The sequence below is a fragment of the Mustela nivalis genome (genome assembly GCF_964662115.1).
Source record: "Mustela nivalis genome assembly, chromosome: 9".
In the NCBI taxonomy this organism is placed as follows: domain Eukaryota; kingdom Metazoa; phylum Chordata; class Mammalia; order Carnivora; family Mustelidae; genus Mustela; species Mustela nivalis.
Genome location: NC_139028.1, coordinates 106,439,011 through 106,464,142, shown reverse-complemented (window position 1 = coordinate 106,464,142; position 25,132 = coordinate 106,439,011). Strand labels below are relative to the sequence as shown.

The window sequence follows — 25,132 nt, the reverse complement described above, 5'->3', positions numbered from 1 at the left end:
TTTTTGAATTTTTTTTTTTTTTCTTAAAGATCTTACATATTTATTTGACAGAGAGAGTGAAAGAGCACAGAAGTGGGGAAGGCAGAGGGGGAAGGAGACTCCTCGCTGAGCAGGGAGCCCAACATGGACCTTGGTCCCAGGACCCAGGGATCAGGACCTGAGTCAAAGGCAGAGCCTTTACTGACTGACCCAACCAGGCACTCCTTGAATTCTTTTTCTATGCAGATATGGCTTTCACTATTTTATTAATATCTCTGCTGTTCCTCCTCTCCTAATCTGACATCTGGCAAAGTGACAGGTTACTCTCTGTCATCTTTGGGATGACATCAGTGAAGCATAAAAATAACAATTCTTAAAGGCATGAAGTATCCAGTATGAAATAGACCCCCTGGCCTTGAACCTAACACCTCATGCATTGATGTGTACTCTGACAATTAACTTCTCTGAAGTAATATTTCATAATATAAAAAATAAAAATTTTAATATACTCTATCTCAGACATCTGTTTTGAGGAGAATTAATCCATATTTGAAGGATGCCTGTTTTATACTACTCCAAAATGGGATATTATTACCCAGTAGTTTTTATGACAATCACACAGATTCTTTAAAGTAGATCAACAGTTTGCTAGTATTTATCATCCCATGACACTGTTCATGAAATATTTTTTTCTATTTTGAGATTATTTTTTAGAGAAGTTCTAGCTTCACTGAAAACTTAAGAAGAAGAACAGAGATTGCCCATATATTCCCTGACCCAACAAATGCTAGTCTCCCATCCCATTACCCACATCCCCCACTAGAGTGGTACGTTTATTACAATTGATGAACCTACATTTTTACATAATTTTCACTGGAACTCCATCATTTACATCAGGGTTTCCTTTGGTGTTTCACTTTTTCTTTTTCTTTTGTAATTTATTTTATATTTTCAGTGTTCCAAGATTCATTGTTTATGCACCATACCCACTGCTCCATGCAAGGAGTTTGATTTTTCTATTGCTTTGAACAAATATATAATGACTGGTCCTTACCATTATCGTTTCAGACAAAGTATTTCTGCTGCCCTAAAACTTTTCTTTGCTCCTCTATTCATCCCTTCCTCTGCTCTAACTCCTATCAGTCATTGATCTTTGTACTCTCTCCATAGTTTCGCCTTTTTTCAGAGTGTTGTATAGTTGGAAGTTGGAATCATACAACATCTGTTCACTTAAGGTTGCACCGTATCTTTTCATGGCTTGGTAGTTCCTTTTTACTGCTGAATACTATTCCATTGTCTGCATGTGTCCTAGTTGGCTTACCCATGCACCTACTGAAGGGCATCTGGGTTGCTTTGCATCAGCCCTTTCAAAATTTTATTTCAATGAATTCTTTTTATTAAATGGCCATTGGTTAAACAGATAATCTTATTGCATAATGGTGAACAAACCAAATATTACAAACAAATAACTTCAGTAAAATCCCAGAACTATTAAGAAGAATAAAGAAATGAGTGAATGGGAAATCAAAAATGAAAATAAGTGCATGGGAAAATGTGGAGTGATGTGGAGCAACTATGCACAAAGGCAAGATCAGTATGTCTTTGCCATCTATCAGTCCTCATTCACCTTAGATATGTGGCATGGTGGGAGGATGGGGTGGCTGGAGGATGGGCAATGGGGAAGGTGTGTGCTCTGGTGAGTGCTGTGAACTGTGTAAGACCGATGAGTCACAGACCTGTACCCCTGAAACAAAGAATACATTATACGTTAATTAAAAAATAAAATTTTTTTAAAAAGAAAGAGATGTGACATAGTGCAAATGATAGAATTATTTCCCTCAAGTAGGACAATCAATAAATATAGTTAGATGATGACAGCCAATTAAAATATAGTATGAAATCAATATTGATAAATATTGGGAAAGATTAATCTAAGGAAAGAGAGGCAATACAATTAATGCACTGTAGAATAGCCCTCTTCTGCAAGGATACAAAAACAAGAGAGGCATGCCTTTTAAGTACGGATAATTATTCTTTTTTAAAAAGATAAGGAAATGTTACAATATTCTAAACCAAACAACCAGTTATTAAGAAAGAACAGGAGCTCCTTGGTTAAGTGTTGGACACTTGGTTTTGGCTCAGGCCATGATCTTATGGGTTATGAAATAAAGCCCCACATCTGGGTCCACACTCAGCTTGCAATCTGATTGAAGATTCTCTCTCTCTGTGCCTCCCCCACCAAATAAATAAACAAATCTGAAAGATAAAGAAAAAAAGAGAAAAAGAAAGAAAGAAAGAAAGAAAAGAAAAGAAAGGAAAAAGAGAAAGAAAGAAAGAAAGAAAGAAAGAAAGAAAGAAAGAAAGAAAGAAAGATGGATCACTGAGGAAAAAGTGCAAACTCAAAATATTACCTTAATTTGAATATCGTCTAATATCACCAACAGGGACTTTTTGAGACAAACCAATCAGACTGCTGGATTACAGAGTATGTTCAGCTAGTAGACTCATACACTGATGAGGAAAAAATGGGATCCCAATGCTTGTAATAAGGATGTTTGAAGAAACTAATACAAGTACTTCAAATCATTAGGTATCACAGAAACAACCAGTATTGACTGTAGTTCTAAAACATATCTGGGAGGAGTATGAAAGCTAAAATAGAAGGAAAGGGCTTACACATGCAAACAGACACATACACACACGCACACATGCATACACACATACATAGGGACTTCAATTTTATTCTAATAGGTGAAAAAAACAGAATCCTTGACAACTTTGTGTGTGTGTGTGTGTGTGTATACGTCATCTACCATATTCTACAGTACTATAGTATCTATTTGATTTTTTTAATTAATTTATTTTCAGTAAAACAGTATTCATTATTATTTCACCACACCCAGTGCTTCCATGCAATCCGTGCCCTCTGTAATACCCACCACCTGGTACCCCAACCTCCCACCCTCCCGCCACTTCAAACCCCTCAGATTGTTTTTCAGAGTCCATAGTCTCTCATGATTCACCTCCCCTTCCAATTTACCCCAACTCCCTTCTATTTGATTAATGTATATACTTCACCTTTCTCTCTGAAGGAAGGCAATATTTTTTTAGGAAAGCAAATTTTTTACTGTTTTGTTCAAAAATTAATTTACAGCAGTTTGAAGTGTCTAGCATATGTAAAACAAGAAATAAGGATTATAAATAGATAATATATGTTGAACTCATTTGTATTTATTTTCTTTGGAGGCACATAGAACAAAATTTTAAGTCCATAACCTAGTTTATAGGAATCATATTAGACAGTGAATTTTAGGAAAAAATACTAGTTATTTTTTTCCACATCCTTTGTCTTGCATATTTCACATCCTTGTTCCTCAGGCTATAGATCAAGGGATTCAGCATGGGGATAACGAGGGTATAAAATACAGATGCCACTTTATCAGTGTCAGAGGAATGACTGGACTTGGGCTGCACATACATAAATATCAAAGTCCCATAGAACACTGTGGCCACTGTCAGGTGGGACCCACAGGTGGAAAATGCTTTGTGCCTACCCTCAGCTGAGTTCATCCTGATGATGGCTACCAGGATCAGCAGGTAAGACACAAGAACTATCAAAAGGGATGAAATCAAATCAAAACCAGCTAAGACCAGAATAATTATTTCAGTGTCCTGTGTATTTGAGCAAAGCAAAGATAACAAGGGGACACAATCACAGTAAAAATGACGGATGACATTGTAACCACAAAAGGATAAACTAAAAATATTTATGGTGACTATGAGAGATACAAATGTGCTGTAGAGGTAGGGGACGGCCACCAGCACATAACACACCCTTTGGGACATGATGACAGGGTAGAGTAGAGGGTTACAGATGGCCACGTAGCGGTCATAGGACATTGCTGTTAGAATAAAAAGTTCACTAACAATGAACACAAGAAAGAAAGCTAGTTGTACAGCACAAAAATAATAGGAAATTGTATTTTGATCCACAACAAAATTGACTAACATTTTGGGTCCCACAGTTGTGGAATAGCCAAGATCAGTGAAAGCCAGGTGTCTGAGGAAGAAGTACATGGGTGTTTGGAGCCTGGAGTCCACCTTGGTGAGGATGATCATGCCCAGGTTGCCCACCACTGAGATCAAATAGATTATGAGGAACAGCCCAAATAATGGAGCCTGCAGCTCGGGTTTGTCTGTGATCCCCATGAGAATGAACTCATTGAGCACCGTAAGATTTTGAGTTTCCATGCAGGCTTTTCAGGAAACCTATTCTGGATAGAGACATCAGCATGGTCAATAGATTTCATGCATTATCACCTGAGTGATTTTTAGCATGCAAAACTAGTACAAATAAAATGCATTCAAACTTTCCAATTTCAGATATTTGAAAATAAACCCTTCTTGAAAGAACACTAATATACATAAACACAGATAGTGATTGCCAACTGAAATGATTTTACTAACCAGATAACATTTTATCAGAAGACACTTAAGTTGTTACAGCCAGAAGGTGGGGTTCTACTGGCTAATGACAGTTAAAGGTCAGTTATATTTCTGTTATATAATAAAATATAATGTATTATAGTATACTTCTAAATATCCTACAAGACCCAATATCCTGCCCAAAATATGAATAGTGACAAGTTTGAGAAACCAAGATGGTATTGATAGATAATAAAGAGGGAGAAAGAGAAGGAGAAAAAGATACATAGGTAGATACAGATACATATAGATATATAAATATAGATACAGATATAGACATATATACATTTGAAATATTTAAAAAATCAAAACTATGTTAAAATTTGAGTGTAACATATAAACTATACTATGCTATATTTTAAAGTTTTCTATTAAAAAATAAAGTTTTCTATTAGTCATTGATATAATTGTAATTATACATTGGTGTTTATAAGTTGTACTTAATAATATGACTTAATACATGTCAATATATAATAAATTATATTATACAGTTATAATTTATTATATATTGACATGTGTATTATGTATTCAAAAAATGTACAGGACCACTACTTCAACACATACTCCCTTAAAATCCTTTACAATCACAGGTGATACAGGCTGACAGGTGAAAACAGTTGACAGCTTTGACAGATATTGGACAAGAGAATAAATAAAACTATAACAGATTGTAGTTGAGAATTGTCTTTTTTGCATAAATATAAGATATATATATATTGATATAGTCTGTGTTATACCTCTATTTATGGCATATATGAGGTTCACTTTTGGGCCAATAATTTAACTTGTTTAAACCTCTTTATTCTCCTATATAAAACAATACTTCCTACGTAGGGCTATTGAGAGGGAGGAGTGAAAATCAAATGAACCAGTGTGCCTACATAGTAGTTTTTTGTTTTTGTTTTTTAAATGGTGACCATAACTTAGCTCAAAGCAGATTTCTTTACGTGTATGGTTGTAAGTTCTTCTGCACTGTGAAGTATCTTCTTTGTCTGCTCTATGATGTTGAACAGGAAATATTTCAAGTAATACGGAATGCGACATAATGCAGGCACTGCCCTGACCCCTTCTCTGTAACTAAATTCAACCATCAAGTTCTTATTCTTTTAATTTTCTTAACTATTTTAACAAAATACTAATATTTTATTTTGATATAACATTTTTTGAAGATTTTATTTATTTGAGAAAGAGAAAGTGAGAGAAACCATGAGAGGGGAGAGGGTCAGAGGGAGAAGCAGATCCCCTCCTGAACATGAGGCCTGAGGGGAGACGCAATCCTGAGACTCCAGGATCATGACCTGAGCTGAAGACAGTCACCTAACCAACTGAGCCACCCAGGCGCCCTTGATATAATATTTTTTAATACACTAATCTTCCTCTAGGAGCATTTTCATTATAATTGTCATGTACTAACTTGCATGTGACAAATCAAATACATTTCATCATGCAAGAACCTAGGAGAAAATGAGGAAACCTGGGAAAATTGGGAGAATGAGGAGCACCTAGATGGCTCAGTGGGTTACATGTCTGCCTTGGGCTCAGGCCATGATCTCAGGGTTCTGGGATTGAGCCCCCACTTCCTTACTCTTAGCCTCCTTCCTGGTTCTTCATTCCCTCTCCCTCTGCCCTTCCCCAGCTCCTGCTAGTTCTCTCAATCTCTCTCTAAAAGAAATAAATAAAAACTTTTTTTTTTAAAAAAAAAGGATGAATGAGCAGTCACTGGCATTGTTTTCATATGATAAAAATTCATTTAAAAACTCCCTTTGGATAAAGAGATACTATACTTAAAAACTGAATAAAGTCTTGCCATTTGCGACAACATGGATGAAACTAGAGCGTATCATGCTTAGCGAAATAAGTCAAGCAGAGAAAGACAACTATCATCTGATCTCCCTGATATGAGGAAGTGGTGATGCAACATGGGGGCTTAAGTGGGTAGGAGAAGAATCAATGAAACAAGATGGGATTGGGAGGGAGACAAACCATAAGTGACTCTTAATCTCACAAAACAAACTGAGGGTTGCTGGGGGGAGGGGGGTTGGGAGAAGGGGGTGGGGTTATGGACATTGGGGAGGGTATGTGCTTTGGTGAGTGCTGTGAAGTGTGTAAACCTGGTGATTCACAGACCTGTACCCCTGGGGATAAAAATATATGTTTATAAAAAATAAAAAAATTAAAAAAAAAGACTGAATAAAGTCACATTATACAATACCATAGAAGTGAAATAAAATAGAATAAAGATGAGATCTGCATGTATTTTCTTGATATTACATTAAATTCCTCTATACCTTAGGACTGCAAGAACTTTCATAGCACATATATACATAATGATTAGATAAAAATGTGTTTGATTATTCCTAATGATAAACAGATTAAGAATATACCAGTAATAACTGGGTGGCAGATTAAGGTGAGAGAATTATTAAGTTTAAAATATTGCAAGCAGGATCCTTTCTTGAGAAAAAAGAAATAGAGGGGCACCTCAGTGGCTCAGTCAGTTAAAGCATATGACTCTTGGTTTTGGCTGAGGTCATGAACTCAGGGTTCTGGGATCAAGCCCAGAATCAGGCTCCCTGATCAGCATGGAGTCTGCCTGTCCCTCTTTCCCTGCTCCTCCCCCACTCATGTTCTTTCCCTCAAAAATAAATAAACAAACAAACAAACAAATAAATATATAAATGCAATCTTGCAGAAATAGAAATGGCACTGGTTATAATGATGAAAACTTACATTATGAAATAATGGGGCATTATAATGCAGTTGATTTATATAACCACAGCAGTCTCTGCCCTAGATGAAAATAGAAATATATAATCTTATGACATTAACTGTAACAATGATTTCATAAAATCTGCATTTAATTTGCTTAAAATATTGCTTCTAATGTTGTGACCTCCTGGTCACCTACCCTACATTGATGCATGTGACTTTCTTACATCAGAAAGATGGAAACATGTATTAGTTGGTAGTAATTTTAGAAAACTATTTTCAGCAAATGTGATAACAAGTGGTATAAACCTTGTTTTTTGTCTGTTTTGTTTTGCAAGTATGAAAGTTTGAGAAAAATCATACTAGGTAAGTTCTAATTGTCCTGTAAGCTAAGGAAAGATAAACATGTATTTTTACTTTCCTCTAAGCTTGAGAGTTCTAAGAAAAGAACCAAATTGCTATTTCATATTTTAACACCTTTGTTGAAGAACGATGATAATTTTTTTTAAAGCTACATTCTTTGAGATAATTGTATCTGCTTCTTGTCAGATCCTACTTAAAACTGAAGAATGTGCTGAACATTGCACCATCACCATAAACTGGGTCCTTAAAAGTCTGCTAATATCCAAATAATGCTTTTCACATCTCAGTGTGAGGTGGAGATCCCCTTTTGTCTCATTAAGCAATCTGGAAAGAATCATACTTATATTTTTATTTAAATAATCATCAAATCTTAAATTATATTGAGAGGGTCACAAAAAAGAACCTGGGGCAACTAAATAAGAATTTGGAAAGACATTAAACTATAAGGCTGAATACAGGCAGCTTCATAATTTTGCCAATTTTTAAAAATGGATATCTCTTTAGTTCTGCTTCATTTGCTCTCAATTTTGGCCGGTGTTGGAGATAAAATTATTTATATAAAAAATAGTTTGCAAGCAATAGCATGAATTTGCTTCAAAGATGTTTCTGAATATTTAGTCTGTGGATCCAGGTGAAAATACTCAGAAAAATAATGTGAATAGAGAAGGATAGGTCTCCAATTTCTGCTCAGGCATTATGGAGTAGTAGAAAGCAAAGCAAAGCAAAGCAAAGCAAAACAAAAACCCAAAAACGAAATTATAAATGCCAACTTTTTGCTGGAGCTTTGCTATTGAATTAAAGCATAACTTTGCTTATATCACTTGATCATTGTTGATGTTGGTAACATAAGATAGCCCATGAAATATTTGTCATTTTACCTGCAGTGAAGCCTCTGTCTTGACTCCCTCACGTGTTTCTTACACAGCTGAGTGAGAACAATTTATGGATTTTTTTTAACCTTTTGAGAAGGTTAAATCTCCCTGAGGAGATTTCAAGCAATTTGTTGACTATCCCTAATGTATTTCTGAGCATAACAAAGTGTCTGGAGATTGTCTTTTTAATTATTAGATAAAATTTGTACTTACTGTCTTTTTTTATTTTTTCCATGTCGTTCTTTCTGATTTCCTTCCTGAATTCCTTCCTGGCTTCCTCCCTTTACTCCCCCCTCTCTCCCTACCTTCTTTGTTTCCTATTCTTTACTCTTGGTTAACTTTCCTTCTGTACCACAGAGGACTCTTGATTAAAATATCCTATCTGTGGGACATACCATCAAGAATCTGCATTTCCATGGTGGTCTCCTTGAATGAATGGCACAGGGTAGAAGAGTTTAAATACTGTCCTATCACATGATTTTAAAATTTTTAGGGAAGTAAAATAATACACTATGAAAATATGAGGTGGGTGCTACTTCCTTGATTTGTTGCTCAAGTTGTTTCCACTTTTCTTTCAGGGACAGAAAGTAGTTACTGTTAATTCTCATTTCCATCTGAGTTTCCATCTGTCTATTCACCACTTCTCCTTTATTTATTTATTTTTCCTTTTACTGTATATTGCACCATTTCAGTGATTGCATTCTGTGCACCTTCCCCCCTGCTCCAAAACGGATCTATTTCCTTGCCAGAGAGTCCTATCCCACTGTCCCCTTATAGCGACGCCCACTGACTCCCCCTCTGCCACTGTTCCTAACTCCTGGTAAGCACCAATCTTGCTTCCATCACTATATTTTTGTCATTTAGAGTGTTTTATAAATAATATACCATTTGTAATCTTTTGAAATTGGATTTCTTTTTCATTCAACAGAATCCTCTTGAGATTCCCTTGTGCTCTGTGTAAATAAATCATTTGTTCCTTCATTGTTGCTGAGTAGTATTCCATGATATTAATGACAGAATTTCTATAACCATTTACTTACAGAAAGGCGTTTGGATTCTTTCTATTTTTCAACTATGATGAGTAAAACATCTATAAACATTCACTTAAAGATGATCACATGAATATAATTTTTCATTCCTTTAGGATAAATATCCAGGAGTGTGACTGGTAAGTTGTTATACTTTGGATCAAGTCCAGTTTATCAGTATTTACTTTCATAGATTATGCTTTTCATGTCATGTCTCCTTCACTCTTTTATTTTTTTCCAACATTTTATTCATTTATTTGACAGAGAGAGAGAAAAAAAGAGAACACAAGTAGGGTAAGAGGCAGGAGCAGGATCCCCCTCAACACCAAGCAGAGAGCCAAATGTGGGGCTGGATCCAGAACCCAGGATGGTGAACTGAGCTGAAGGCAGACGTTTAACCTCCTGAGCCACTCGGGAGCTCCTTGTGTCATGTCTCTAAACTCTTCAGTGACCCAAGGTGTTGAAGATAGGCTTTCCCTTATATTTTAAACTGAGTTTATTATAGTTTGCCAATTTACACATAAATTGTTATTCAATCTTCATATGAGGTTTAAGCTAACAGTATTTGTTTGTATATTTTTACTTCTGTACTTCTAATTACAATATCACTATTTTTTTAAGAAGTCTTTCTTTCTTTCTTTCTTTCTTTCTTTCTTTCTTTCTTTCTTTCTTTCTTTCTTTCTTTCTTTCTGAGTGCAAGTAGGGGGAGGAGCTGAGGGAGAGAGAGAAAATCACAAGCAGATTCCACGCAGTGCATGGAGAACATCAGGGGGCTTGATCTCAGGATCCTTAGATCATGACCAGAGCTGAAATCAAGAACTGGTTGCTCAAAAGACAGACACCCAGGCACCACAACACCATTTTTTTACACTTGATCTTAGCCAAAAGGCCAAGAAATGATAACACCATTTTTTTCAAAAGTTATTTTCCTATTTTTAAATTGTCTTTCCAATTTTTTAAAAAAATAATTGAACTATTTCCAAAGGTCTATTTGACATTGATTCATGTGTTTGTATCTCCACCAATGTCATGTAGTCTCCATTATATGTCTACATAGTAAATCTCAGCCTGGAGTAGATGATTTTCTTCCTCTTTATGCTACATGTTAAATGTGTTTAATCTCTGCTAGTTTCTTGAACTTGCACAAAAATTTCAGTGTAAAGTTGCCTTTACAAAAGTCCTGCTGGATTTGCATTTAATCTATAGATTGGTTTATAAAGAATTTATTTTTTCGTGTATTGCATTTTAATCTGTAAAGTTAGTATGTCTACTAATTTGTTCAGATCTTTTTTTATTTCTTTAATCGCTATTTTGTACTTTTCTGTATACAGATCCTGTGCATGATTTGCTTGTTTCTACTTGCATAGTTCAGTGTATGTGGGGGACTGTGAATGTTTTCTTTTTTTAAATTTTATTTCTATATGTATACGTGGAATGATATCTGTTCATTATTCATGCATCATGGATCCTAGGTGGACTCATAGTTTTGTTTTAGACTTTTATTTTACAGATTTGTGGAAATTTTCTACTAGATAACATATCATTTGCCTAATTGGGTTGGTTTCATTTTTTTCGTTCCAAGTTGTATATATTTTATGTCCTTTTTTTTTTTTTTTATATAATTTTTTATTTTTTATAAACATATATTTTTATCCCCAGGGGTACAGGTCTGTGAATCACCATGTTTACACACTTCACAGCACTCAACAAAACACATACCCTCCCCAATGTCCATAATACCACCCCCTTCTCCCAAAGCCCCTCCCCCCAGCAACCCTCAGTTTGTTTTGTGAGATTAAGAGTCACTTATGGTTTGTCTCCCTCCCAATCCCATCTTGTTTCATTTATTCTTCTCCTACCCACTTAAGCCCCCATGTTGCATCACCACTTCCTCATATCAGGGAGATCATATGATAGTTGTCTTTCTCCGCTTGACTTATTTCGCTAAGCATGATACGCTCTAGTTCCATCCATGTTGTCGCAAATGGCAAGATTTGATTTCTTTTGATGGCTGCATAGTATTCCATTGTGTATATATACCACATCTTCTTGATCCATTCATCTGTGGATGGACATCTAGGTTCTTTCCATAGTTTGGCTATTGTGGACATTGCTGCTATAAACATTCGAGTACACGTGCCCCTTTGGATCACTACGTTTGTATCTTTAGGGTAAATACCCAATAGTGCAATTGCTGGGTCATAGGGAAGTTCTATTTTCAACATTTTGAGGAACCTCCATGCTGTTTTCCAGAGAGGTTGCACCAGCTTGCATTCCCACCAACAGTGTAGGAGGGTTCCCCTTTCTCCGCATCCTCGCCAGCATCTGTCATTTCCTGACTTGTTGATTTTAGCCATTCGGACTGGTGTGAGGTGATATCTCATTGTGGTTTTGATTTGTATTTCCCTGATGCCGAGTGATATGGAGCACTTTTTCATGTGTCTGTTGGCCATCTGGATGTCTTCTTTGCAGAAATGTCTGTTCATGTCCTCTGCCCATTTCTTGATTGGATTATTTGTTCTTTGGGTGTTAAGTTTGCTAAGTTCTTTATAGATTCTGGACACTAGTCCTTTATCTGATATGTTGTTTGCAAATATCTTCTCCCATTCTGTCAGTTGTCTTTTGATTTTGTTAACTGTTTCCTTTGCTGTGCAAAAGCTTTTGATCTTGATGAAATCCCAATAGTTCATTTTTTCCCTTGCCTCCCTTGCCTTTTGCGTTGTTCCTAGGAAGATGTTGCTGCGGCTGAGGTCGAAGAGGTTGCTGCCTGTGTTCTCCTCAAGGATTTTGATGGATTCCTTTCGCACATTGAGGTCCTTCATCCATTTTGAGTCTATTTTTGTGTGTGGTGTAAGGAAATGGTCCAATTTCATTTTTCTGCATGTGGCTGTCCAATTTTCCCAGCACCATTTATTGAAGAGGCTGTCTTTTTTCCATTGGACATTCTTTCCTGCTTTGTCGAAGATGAGTTGACCATAGATTTGAGGGTCTATTTCTGGGCTCTCTATTCTGTTCCATTGATCTATGGGTCTGTTTTTGTGCCAGTACCATGCTGTCTTGATGATGACAGCTTTGTAATAGAGCTTGAAGTCCGGGATTGTGATGCCACCAACGTTGGCTTTCTTTTTCAATATCCCTTTAGCTATTCGAGGTCTTTTCTGGTTCCATATAAATTTTAGAATTATTTGTTCCATTTCTTTGAAAAAGATGGATGGTACTTTGATAGGAATTGCATTAAATGTGTAGATTGCTTTAGGTAACATAGACATTTTCACAATATTTATTCTTCCAATCCAGGAGCATGGAACATTTTTCCATTTCTTTGTGTCTTCCTCAATTTCTTTCATGAGTACTTTATAGTTTTCTGAGTATAGATTCTGTGTCTCTTTGGTTAGGTTTATTCCTAGGTATCTTATGGTTTTGGGTGCAATTGTAAATGGGATGGACTCCTTAATTTCCCTTTCTTCTGTCTTGCTGTTGGTGTAGAGAAATGCAACTGATTTCTGTGCATTGATTTTATATCCTGACACTTTACTGAATTCCTGTATAAGTTCTAGCAGTTTTGGAGTGGAGTCTTTTGGGTTTTCCACATATAGTATCATATCATCTGCGAAGAGTGATAATTTGACTTCTTCTTTGCCGATTTGGATGCCTTTAATTTCCTTTTGTTGTCTGATTGCTGAGGCTAGGACCTCTAGTACTATGTTGAATAGCAGTGGTGATAATGGACATCCCTGCCGTGTTCCTGACCTTAGCGGAAAAGCTTTCAGTTTTTCTCCATTGAGAATGATATTTGCGGTGGGTTTTTCATAGATGGCTTTGATGATATTGAGGTATGTGCCCTCTATCCCTACACTTTGAAGAGTTTTGATCAGGAAGGGATGCTGTACTTTGTCAAATGCTTTTTCAGCATCTATTGAGAGTATCATATGGTTCTTGTTCTTTCTTTTATTGATGTGTTGTATCACATTGACTGATTTCCGGATGTTGAACCAACCTTGCAGCCCTGGAATAAATCCCACTTGGTCGTGGTGAATAATCTTTTTAATGTACTGTTGAATCCTATTGGCTAGTATTTTGTTGAGTATTTTCGCATCTGTGTTCATCAAGGATATCGGTCTATAGCTCTCTTTTTTGGTGGGATCCTTGCCTGGTTTTGGGATCAAGGTGATGCTGGCCTCATAAAATGAGTTTGGAAGTTTTCCTTCCATTTCTATTTTTTGGAACAGTTTCAGGAGAATAGGAATTAGTTCTTCTTTAAATGTTTGGTAGAATTCCCCCGGGAAGCCGTCTGGCCCTGGGCTTTTGTTTGTTTGGAGATTTTTAATGACTGTTTCAATCTCCTTACTGGTTATGGGTCTGTTCAGGCTTTCTATTTCTTCCTGGTTCAGTTGTGGTAGTTTATATGTTTCTAGGAATGCATCCATTTCTTCCAGATTGTCAAATTTATTGCCGTAGAGTTGCTCATAGTATGTTCTGATAATTGTTTGTATTTCTTTGGTGTTAGTTGTGATCTCTCCTCTTTCATTCATGATTTTATTTATTTGGGTCCTTTCTCTTTTCTTTTTGATAAGTCGGGCCAGGGGTTTATCAATTTTATTAATTCTTTCAAAGAACCAGCTCCTACTTTCGTTGATTTGTTCTATTGTTTTTTTGGTTTCTATTTCATTGATTTCTGCTCTGATCTTTATGATTTCTCTTCTCCTGCTAGGCTTAGGGTTTCTTTCTTGTTCTTTTTCCAGCTCCTTTAGGTGTAGGGTTAGAATGTGTACCTGAGACCTTTCTTGTTTCTTGAGAAAGGCTTGTACCACTATATATTTTCCTCTCAGGACTGCCTTTGTTGTGTCCCACAGATTTTGAACCGTTGTATTTTCATTATCATTTGTTTCCATGATTTTTTTCAATTCTTCTTTAATTTCCCGGTTGACCCATTCATTCTTTAGAAGGATGCTGTTTAGTCTCCATGTATTTTGGTTCTTTTCAAACTTCCTTTTGTGGTTGAGTTCTAGCTTCAGAGCATTGTGGTCTGAAAATATGCAGGGAATGATCCCAATCTTTTGATACCGGTTGAGTCCTGATTTAGGACCGAGGATGTGATCTATTCTGGAGAATGTTCCATGTGCACTAGAGAAGAATGTGTATTCTCTTGCTTTGGGATGAAATGTTCTGAATATATCTGTGATGTCCATCTGGTCCAGTGTGTCGTTTAAGGCCTTTATTTCCTTGCTGATCTTTTGCTTGGATGATCTGTCCATTTCAGTGAGGGGAGTGTTAAAGTCCCCTACTATTATTGTATTATTGTTGATGTGTTTCTTTGATTTTGTTATTAATTGGTTTATATAGTTGGCTGCTCCCACGTTGGGGGCATAGATATTTAAAATTGTTAAATCTTCTTGTTGGACAGACCCTTTGAGTATGATATAGTGTCCTTCCTCATCTCTTATTATAGTCTTTGGCTTAAAATCTAATTGATCTGATATAAGGATTGCCACTCCTGCTTTCTTCTGATGTCCATTAGCATGGTAAATTCTTTTCCACCCCCTCACTTTAAATCTGGAGGTGTCTTCGGGCTTAAAATGTGTTTCTTGGAGGCAACATATAGATGGGTTTTGTTTTTTTATCCATTCTGATACCCTGTGTCTTTTGACAGGGGCATTTAGCCCATTAACATTCAGGGTAACTATTGAGAGATGTGAATTTAGGGCCATTGTATTGTCTGTAAGGTGACTGTTACTGTATATGGTCTCTGTTCCTTTCTGATCTACCACTTGTAGGATCTCTCTTTGTTTAGAGGACCCCTTTCAAGATTTCCTGTAGAGCTGGTTTGGTGTTTGCAAATTCTTTCAGTTGTTGTTTGTCCTGGAAGCTTTTAATCTCTCCTTCTATTTTCAATGATAGCCTAGCTGGATATAGTATTCTGGGCTGCATGTTTTTCTCATTTAGTGCTCTGAAAATATCATGCCAGCTCTTTCTGGCCTGCCAGGTCTCTGTGGATAAGTCAGCTGCCAATCTAATATTTTTACCATTGTATGTTACAGACTTCTTTTCCCGGGCTGCTTTCAGGATTTTCTCTTTGTCACTGAGACTTGTAAATTTTACTATTAGGTGACGGGGTGTGGGCCTATTCTTATTGATTTTGAGGGGCGTTCTCTGAACCTCCTGAATTTTGATGCTTGTTCCCTTTGCCATATTGGGGAAATTCTCCCCAATAATTCTCTCTAGTATACCTTCTGCTCCCCTCTCTCTTTCTTCTTCTTCTGGAATCCCAATTATTCTAATGTTGTTTCGTCTTATGGTGTCACTTATCTCTTGAATTCTCCCCTCGTGGTCCAGTAGCTGTTTGTCCCTCTTTTGCTCAGCTTCTTTATTCTCTGTCATTTGGTCTTCTATATCACTAATTCTTTCTTCTGCCTCATTTATCCTAGCAGTGAGAGCCTCCATTTTTGATTGCACCTCATTAATAGCTTTTTTGATTTCAACTTGGTTAGATTTTAGTTCTTTTATTTCTCCAGAAAGGGCTTTTATATCTCTCGAGAGGGTTTCTCTAATATCTTCCATGCCTTTTTCGAGCCCAGCTAGAACCTTGAGAATTGTCATTCTGAACTCTAGGTCTGACATATTACCAATGTCTGTATTGATTAGGTCCCTAGCCTTCGGTACTGCCTCTTGTTCTTTTTTTTGTGTTGAATTTTTACGTCTTGTCATTTTGTCCAGATAAGAGTATATGAAGGGGCAAGTAAAATACTAAAAGGGTGGCAACAACCCCAGGAAAATATGCTTTAACCAAATTAGAAGAGATCCAAAATCGTGAGGGGGGAGAAAGGGGATAAAAAGTGGTTCAAAAAGGAAACAATATAAAAAATAGAAAAAAAAAAGAATTTTTTAAAAAAAGAAAACACCTAAGAAAAATATAAAAAAGAAAAAATATATATATGTATTAGATAAACTAGTAAAAAATCGTTAAAATAGAAAAAGGTAACAGTTAAAAAAAAAATTTTACCCGAAGGCAAAAAAAAAAAAAAAAAAAAAAAGAAAAAAATTAAATTAAATTAACCGCAAGACTAAAAAAAATCACAGGGAAAAAGCCATGAGTCCGTGCTTTGCTTTCTCCTCCTCTAGAATTCTGCTGCTCTCCTTGGTATTAAAACCGCACTCTTTGGTAGGTGGACTTGGTCTCGGCTGGATTTCTTGTTGATCTTCTGGGGGAGGGGCCTGTTGTAGTGATTCTCAAGTGTCTTTGCCCCAGGGGGAATTGCACCGCTTTTACCCGGGGCCGGGGTGAGTAATCCGCTTGGGTTTGCTTTCAGGAGCTTTTGTTCCCTGAGCGCGCTTTCCGTAGAGTTCCGGAGGACGGGAATACAAATGGCGGCCTCCTGGTCTCCGGCCCGGAGGAGCCGAGAGCCCAGGGCCGCACTCCTCAGTGGGCGCCCAGAGAACCGCGCTCAGTTACTCCCGTCTGCCTGACCTCTGGCTGCGCTCCGAGCTCACCGAGCCTGCGAGCGGTTCAAGGTCACCCCTATCTGAGAGCTTACTGTCGGCTCTGTCTCTGTAGCCGGCTTTCCCGTTCCAATACCCGCAAGCTCTGTGACGCTCAGACACCCCCGATCCTTCTGTGACCCTGCAGGACCTGAGGCCACGCTGACCCCGTGTGGGCTTTGCCCCGGGTAGCCTCTGGAGCAATGTCCCTCAGCGGAACAGACTTTTAAAAGTCCTGATTTTGTGCGAGGTTGCTCCACCGCTTGCCGGGAGCCGGCCCCTCCCCCCAAGGTCTATCTTCCCGTCGCTTTGGATTCACTTCTCCGCCGGTCCTACCTTTCAGAAAGTGGTTGTTTTTCTGTTTCCAGAATTGCTGTTCTTCTTCTCTTTGATCTGCTGATGGATTTGCAGGTGTTTGCAATCTTTAGATAAGCTATCTAGCTGATCTCCGGCTAGCTGAAGTAGTCTCGGCCTGCTACTTCTCCGCCATCTTGACTCCTCCCTCTATTTTATGTCCTTTTCTTGCACTTTCTGGGAATTCCTATTTGATCTGTTTTGTATAAATATAGATGATTGCAAATTTGTAGGTTTCTTTTATTGTCATTATAACTTATGTAGTCTTTTTGTTTTGGCATCCTTTATTCAGTAGAATTAGTTTGAGATTATCCTCATTTTTGGATGTGCCAAGCCTTCATTACCTTTCATTTCAAGAGGCATTCCCTTGCTTGGATAGCCTACAGTCCATTCGCAAGTAGATGAACATTTGGTTTGTTTCTGGTTTGGAGCCATCACAAATAAAACGTCACTAAAACTGTAGGGGGAAGAAAAATAAAATCCTCCTTTATCACCTTAACGTTTCCTCTTAGCCCTGAGATTTAAACCGATGCAAGAGATTAATAGGACCAATGTATACAGATTTTATTTAGTAATTTTTTACTTGTATGAGGGAGTTGTCGCAAGAAGAAAGAAGACCCAAGAACTGGCTCAGCCTAAGTGCTTATATACAAGGTTGAACAAAGACCTGCAATTATAGAAAAGTAACTTACATTTTGGGGAGACTGGAGGCAGATAAGAGTTATCTTTCCTTAAGATTTTATGTATTTATGTGACGGTGAGAAAGAGCAGGAGAGAATGTATGAGCAGGGGGAGCAGGAGAGGGAGAAACAGGCTCCCCACTGAGCAGGGAACTCAATGTGGGGCTGGAAGCATCTAAGAGCCCCAGCATCATGACCTGAGCTGAAGATGGATGCTTAACCTCTGAGCCACTGGAGCACCCTGAGAGTTATTTTTAACAAACTCTGTTTGTATAGGTTTCTCTTGGCTTCTGGGTTTCTGTCTCTGGTGATGAGAATTATTATTTTTTTTCCTTCTAGATTAAGGAGGGCATCTTTAAGATGGTAATTTCATTTCCTGCTTTCAGAGAGAAAAGGAGAATTCAGAGTGCCTTTTTGCACTTCCAGTGTTTTCAGTGTCTTTGGCTCAAAGTAATCTATATATCAAAGCAGCAAATTTGGGAGTGATACAATCTGAATTCTTTCAGTTGCTGTGGACATTTGGATACAAATCTCATGAAAGTTCCTGTTCTTCCATACACTCATCAACATCTAGGTGTTCTAATATATTTATCATGTTATCTCATTGAGGTTTTAAATTGAATTTCATTAAATTGAAGTTTCATTAAATTTCATTAAAATGGAGTTCATTAAATTGAATTTCATTGAGAACAATACCGAACAACCTTTTATGTGCATATTTGCCATCTTTATGCGTTGTTTGGTGAAGTTCTTTCCAAATGTTTTGCCCTTTCTAGAGGTCTATCATTGAGTTTTGAGACTCTGTGTATATTGTAGAACTAGCTCTTTACGAAATACATTATTTGAAACTGTTGGCTCCCAGAGCATAACCTTGTTTTACACCTTCTTAAGAGTGTCTTTTGAAGAGTAAATTATATCCTTTTGATTTCATACAATGTATTAAAATTTTGTCTTACTGGTTTTATTTTGGGAATTGTATTAAAGAAATCTTCACAGAACACGAGATCATGAATATTTTCTACTATGCTTTCTCCTGAAATTTTTAGATTTTTAGGTATTACATTTACATCTATGACCCATTGTTGGTAAATGAGTTACAGTTTGGCATTCAATATTTTATATACATGCATCTAATTAGTCCATCATCATTTGCTGAAAGGTCTAGTCCTTTTCAACATGACCTTTTTTTTTTTTTGCCTTGTAGAAAATGTATTATTCATACATCTGTGGGTACATTTCTGGTCTACCAATTTTGTTTCCTTGATCTGTTTCTCGATTTTCATACCAGTGCTACACCCTTTTAACACTGGAGCTTTAGAGTAGAGCTTGAGACCTCTTAGTATTTTCCAGTGTTTTTATTCCAACTGCATTTCTCTTTGCAAGTTAATTGAGCTCGTCTAAGTCTTTGCATTTCTCTCTATATTTTAGTTTCAGCTTCCCAATTCCTACCAAAGAATAATGCCTGCTTGGATTTTGTTTGAGTTGCATTGAATCTATAGGTATATCTGAGGATGTTTGATATTTTAACAATATTGAATCTTCCAGAAAACAAACATGGTATATTTCTCACTTACTTACATCTTCCTTAGCATCTTAAAACAATATTTCTTAATGTTCTGTACCTGTATTTTTCATATTTAAGTATTTTACAGTTTTGATACATTTGTAGAAGATATTTTAAAATTCTATTTCTAGGGGTATTGGGTGGTTTGGTTGGTTAAACATGTGACTTCTGATTTTGGCTCAGGTTATGATCTCAGCATTGTGATAGTGAGCTTTGTGCTAGGCTCCAGAATCAGTGTCGGATGTGCTTAAGATTCTCTCTCTCTGCCCCTCCCCTACACTCTGTCTGTCTTTCAAATAAATAAATAAATAAATAAATAAATTCCATTTCTAATTTTTCCTTGGTAGTTCATAGAGTTAAACATTATTTTGTGTACTGATCCTCTTTTTGAAATGACACTAAATTTACTTTTCAATTCAGTAGCTGTTTTCTGTAGATTCCAATAGATTTCTGCCTTCACCATCTTGTAAGTCTATCAATAAACAGTTTTATTATCTCCTTTTCAACCTGGACATGTTCTATAATTTATTTTCCTTGCCATATTGTGTTGAATACTAACTTCAGCACAATGTGGAATGGCATCAGAAAGAAGAGTCCTCCTTGCCTTGTTCCTGATCTGATGGTAATGCATTTCACTTTTTAAATATGGTATATGATATCCACTGTAGGTTTTTCATCAGTGCTCTTTTTCAGTTTTAAGAAGTCCCATTTAATACTAGCATGGTCAAAGCTTTTGCTTTATTTTTTTTTTAGGTGTTCAAATATATTCTTTTTTTAAGAAAATTTATATTTTAACTAAAGTTTTTGTTTTTAATAAATATTGAGATTTTATTTAATGTTAGTATGGTCAAAGATTTACTTTTAATGGATTTTGAAACTTTAAAATGTTTTGAAAAATTTTTTTAATGAAAAATTATTTTCCCTGTTTCTTTTTTTAAAAGATTTTATTTGTTTGAGAGAGAGAGAGAGAGAGTAGGAACATGAAAAGGGGGAGGGGCAGAGGGAAAAGGAGAAGATGAGTGGAGAGCCTGACAGGGGTCTTGATTCCAGGACCCTGAGATCATAACCTGAACAGAAGGCAGATGCTTAACTGATTGAGCCACCTAGTGCCCCTCCCCCCACTTAAAAAAAATCTTTTTAGTTTTTAATATGGTGATTTTATTTTTAAATGTTAAATCATCTGTACATTTCTGGAATAAACCTAAGATGGTGCATTATTATCTTTACATACTGCTAGATTCCATTTGCTAAAATTATTATAATTGTTGCATAAGTAATAATGACTGACACCCTCTGTTCTTTTCTTGTCTTATGATGTTTTTGCTTTTGATATCAGGGGAAAGTGCTCCTCAAAGAAAATTGAGCTTCATTTCAATTTTCTAGAAGAAAATACATAATTGGTTATTTCATTTTCCCTTGGAGTTCCCCAGTTAAGACTCCTAGGCATGATTTTAGATTAGTGAGAGTTATTTTTCATATGTTTTTCCATATTGAGATCCATTATCTTGGATTTTTTTATACAGTATTTCTTAGTGTCCATGTAAATAAAAATTTTTAATGTACCCTTCTTGGTTTCCTAATCGAAAGCATAGATTGTTTTTAAAGATTTTATTTATTTATTTGACAAAGAGCCAGACAGCAAGAGAGGGAACACAAGCAGGAGCAGTGGGAGAGGAAGTAGGTTTCCCGCTGGGCAGAGATCCTGACATGGGGCTAGATCCCAGGACCCTGATATCATGACCTGAGCCAAAGGCAGACACTAAATTACTGAACCACCCAGGAGCTGCAAAACATGGACTTTTTTTTATAGACACCCTTAGTATCTTCAAATTTTTTGTACTTTCGGTATTTTAAATTTTGTTAATCTTTCTGAATCATCATGGCATAATATATAAAATTCTAATATTCTTTATAATTTCACACAGAAATATCAGTTATATACCAATTCTTTATTTTTTGAATTTTTCCATTTTATGGAAAAATATTAAACTTTCTGAAATAATTTAATATTGAAATAGACACTAACTTTTAAAATAAAATCTATTATCAAAATTTGTAAATCTCAATATCTTTTGTTCTCTTTCTGGTTTATCATTTGAGGGATGATGAAAGGTACAACAAGATTTATTTTAGAAGTGGGATAGTGGGCTATGTTGAGTTATTTTATATTTTCAAATTCAGATATTGGAGCCTTTTATTTTCTTCTATTACAAAAGTCATAGTTATTCACTGAAGATAATTTGGGGAAATATATAACCAAAATATTAGTTTAGACCTTTTCAAATATCTTAGCAGTCACCAAAAACTTGTGTTTGCTCCTAGAAAGCAAAATATTTTCTTACATTTATACTTGCAAAGTTCATACTTAGTATATATTTCTCTCAATAATGAAAAAAATTATATAAACTCATTAGTAAGAGTTATTTTCACATAAAAATACACATATAGTAGGTATTCATTTCAATGAATAATTTTTATTCAAATTTTACAGATTACACGGAAAATTTTATTCCATGATGGAGGACAGATGAAATAGCCCAATATCTCTGTGATGTGAATGATGACAAAATGTGCTAAAAATAAACAATAAAGTAAAAATTTAGAAGGGTTAGGAGGAAGTTTTCCAGAAGTTATAATAATTACTAATGGAAATTGTTTCATATCTTATAAAACTTTCACTAGAAGTATAGTATAGATCAAATTATGAGATTATCTCCTTTTTCTTCCTAATAAGGGATTATCAAATCAATGAAGTGAAAAAATGGACCTTAACAAAAATATTTTACATATTTATATGAACTAATATTGAGGAAAATTATCCCATGAAAAAAGCAACAAACCTAATTCAACAGAGTAGACCTCTTATGAAAACTAATTTTAAATAAATATTTTTATTTTTCAGAGAGAAGAAAGTGTAACAATCCCATTAGACAAAGCAATTAGAAGTCAAGATTCCAAAACAACATAAAATCAAACATTAAAAATTGGAAACTTCTTAGGGAGACCTCAAGAAATTTATCTTTTTTTTCTCCAGCTTTGAGGTATAAATGACATTACAAGTAAAAAGTGTATGATGTGTTGATTTGATACACTTATGTACTACAATATGATTACAATTTAGCATTAGATAGTGTCTCCATCATGTTACATAAGTACCATCTTTTTTTGTGGTGAGGGCATTTAAGATTTACTATCCTAGGAACTTTAAAGTATATAATGAAGTACTGTGAACTATAATCAAGAAAATTTATCTTAATTTTTATATCTACTGGTATAAAGAAATGGGCAGATTAAGACAAATGTTGCTCTGATTTTGTGAGTTACTGAGTTGCTAATTATTGAGTTGATAGATTTTCTAGGGTTCCTAAGCAAATGCATTGATGAGGAGAGCAGGACCTTGAGATCCCCCACATGGTACTGGAGCTTTTGAGCAAGTTCACGTGACTGAGGACTTCCAATCATCGTGCTACACTGAATCTCCTTGAAACCACAATAAGTGTGATTTCAACACATGCCATAAAAAGAGTATAAAGACAGGTGGCTGGGTGGCTCAGCCATTAAGTGTCTGCCTTCAGCTCAGGTCATGATCCCATGGTTCTGGGATCAAGTCCCCCATGGGTCTCCCTGCTCAGCAGGGAGTCTGCTTCCTCTTCTCCCTCTCCCTTACTCCCCTCCCCATTCGTGAGCACATTCCCTCTATCTCTCTCTCTCAAATAAATGAATAAATACATACATATGTTTTTTTAAAAAGACGAGTGTAAAGGCTAAAAGAGAATGAACTTAAACAAACACACATGCATGTGCACAGTCACTCAAACAGACACTGGGAGGTTTAGTCTATTAATTGAGAATAACACCAAATCAGCTGATCTCCCTTTTAGTCCCTTCCATTCTTCCTCATCCCCCATAACATGCCCACTCTCTTACCTGCTCTTATGGTCTATGATGTCTTGACCAATTCAACTGTACTATAATTTGTACCTAATTATTATAGTTATAATTTATCTCCTCCCCTCAAGGAAAGCAAGTATTTTTTCTGTTGTGTTTACTAGTATATTTATAGCACATAGAATTATGACTGGAACTTAGAAGAGAACCTCTACATGTTTGTTAAACTCACTTGTATTTATTATTACTTATAGAAACCTTCTATTATTACTTATAGAAGCCCATAAACTAATTTAAGGAGACTGTATCATATATAAACTTTAAGAAAAAAGATTGCAGAGTTTTTTCCACATTGTTTGTATTGCATATTTTACATCCTTGTTCCTCAAGCTATAGATCAAGGGATTTAACATGGGGATAATGAGAGTGTAAAATATTGATGTCACTTTATCAGTGTCAGAAGAATGAATGGACTCAGGTTGCACATACATAAATATCAAAGTCCCATAGAACACTGTGGCCACTGTCAGGTGGGACCCACAGGTGGAAAATGCCTTGTGCCTACCCTCAGCTGAGTTCATCCTGATGATAGCTACCAGGATCAGCAGGTAAGACACAAGAACTATCAGAAGGGATGAAATCAAATCAAAACCAGCAAAGACCTGAATTATCATTTCAGTGTTCTGTGTATTTGAACAGAGCAAAGATAACAAGGGGACACAATCACAGTAAAAATGACGGATGACATTGTAGCCACAGAAGGGTAAACTAAAAATATTTATGGTGACTACGAGAGAAACAAATGTGTTGTAGAGGTAGGGGACGGCCACCAGCACATAACACAACCTTTGAGACATGATGACAGGGTAGAGCAGAGGGTTACAGATGGCGACATAGCGGTCATAGGACATTGCTGTTAGAATAAAAAGCTCACTACCAATGAACACAAGAAAGAACGCTAGTTGTACAGCACAAAAATAATAGGAAATTGTATTTTTTTTTAAAGATTTTATTTATTTATCAGAGAGAGAGAGGGGCAGAGAGCGAGCACAGGCAGGCAGAGAGGCAGGCAGAGGCAGAGGGAGAAGCAGGCTCCCTGCTGAGCAAGGAGCCCGATGTGGGACTCGATCCCAGGACACTGGGATCATGACCTGAGCCGAAGGCAGCTGCTTAACCAACTGAGCCACCCAGGTGTCCCATGGAAATTTTATTTTGATCCACAACAAAATTGACTAACATTTTGGGACCCACAGTTGTTGAATAACCAAGATCAGTGAAAGCCAGGTGTCTGAGGAAGAAGTACATGGGTGTTTGGAGCCTGGAGTCCACCTTGGTGAGGATGATCATGCCCAGGTTGCCCACCACTGAGACCAAATAGATGATGAGGAACAGCCCAAATAATGGAGCCTGCAGCTCGGGTTTGTCTGTGATCCCCATGAGAATGAACTCATTGAGCACCGTAAGATTTTGAGTTTCCATGCAGGCTTATCAGGAAACCTATTCTGGATAGAGACATCAGCATGGTCAATAGATTTCATGCATTATCACCTGAGTGATTTTTAGCATGCAAAACTAGCATGAAAAATACATTCAAACTTTCCAAATTCAGATATTTGAAAATAAAACCTTCTTGGAAGAACACTAATATACATAAACACAGATAGTGATTGCCAACTGAAATGATTTTACTAACCAGATAACATTTTATCAGAAGACATTTAAGTTGTCACAACC

The 25,132-nt window shown here is 36.3% G+C and overlaps 2 protein-coding genes across 2 annotated transcripts; both read right to left on the bottom strand.

Annotated features, from left to right (window-relative positions):
- Positions 1 to 3,190: 3,190 nt before the first annotated feature.
- On the bottom strand, positions 3,191 to 8,462 carry LOC309872867 (olfactory receptor 8K3-like). The gene is made up of 3 exons (XM_082747833.1): positions 8,415 to 8,462; positions 7,195 to 7,254; positions 3,191 to 4,253 (listed from the first exon to the last, which is right to left on the bottom strand). Exon 3 carries the CDS (start codon positions 4,228 to 4,230, stop codon positions 3,289 to 3,291), a length of 942 nt encoding a protein of 313 aa, XP_082603959.1. The 5' UTR covers positions 4,231 to 4,253; positions 7,195 to 7,254; positions 8,415 to 8,462; the 3' UTR covers positions 3,191 to 3,288.
- Positions 8,463 to 23,718: 15,256 nt separating this feature from the next.
- LOC309872963 (olfactory receptor 8K3-like) lies at positions 23,719 to 24,877 on the bottom strand (the record flags this gene model as incomplete). The annotated part of the gene is made up of 2 exons (XM_082747930.1): positions 23,719 to 24,402; positions 24,620 to 24,877. The coding sequence occupies 2 exons, from the start codon at positions 24,875 to 24,877 to the stop codon at positions 23,719 to 23,721; spliced, it is 942 nt and encodes a 313-aa protein (XP_082604056.1).
- Positions 24,878 to 25,132: the final 255 nt, after the last annotated feature.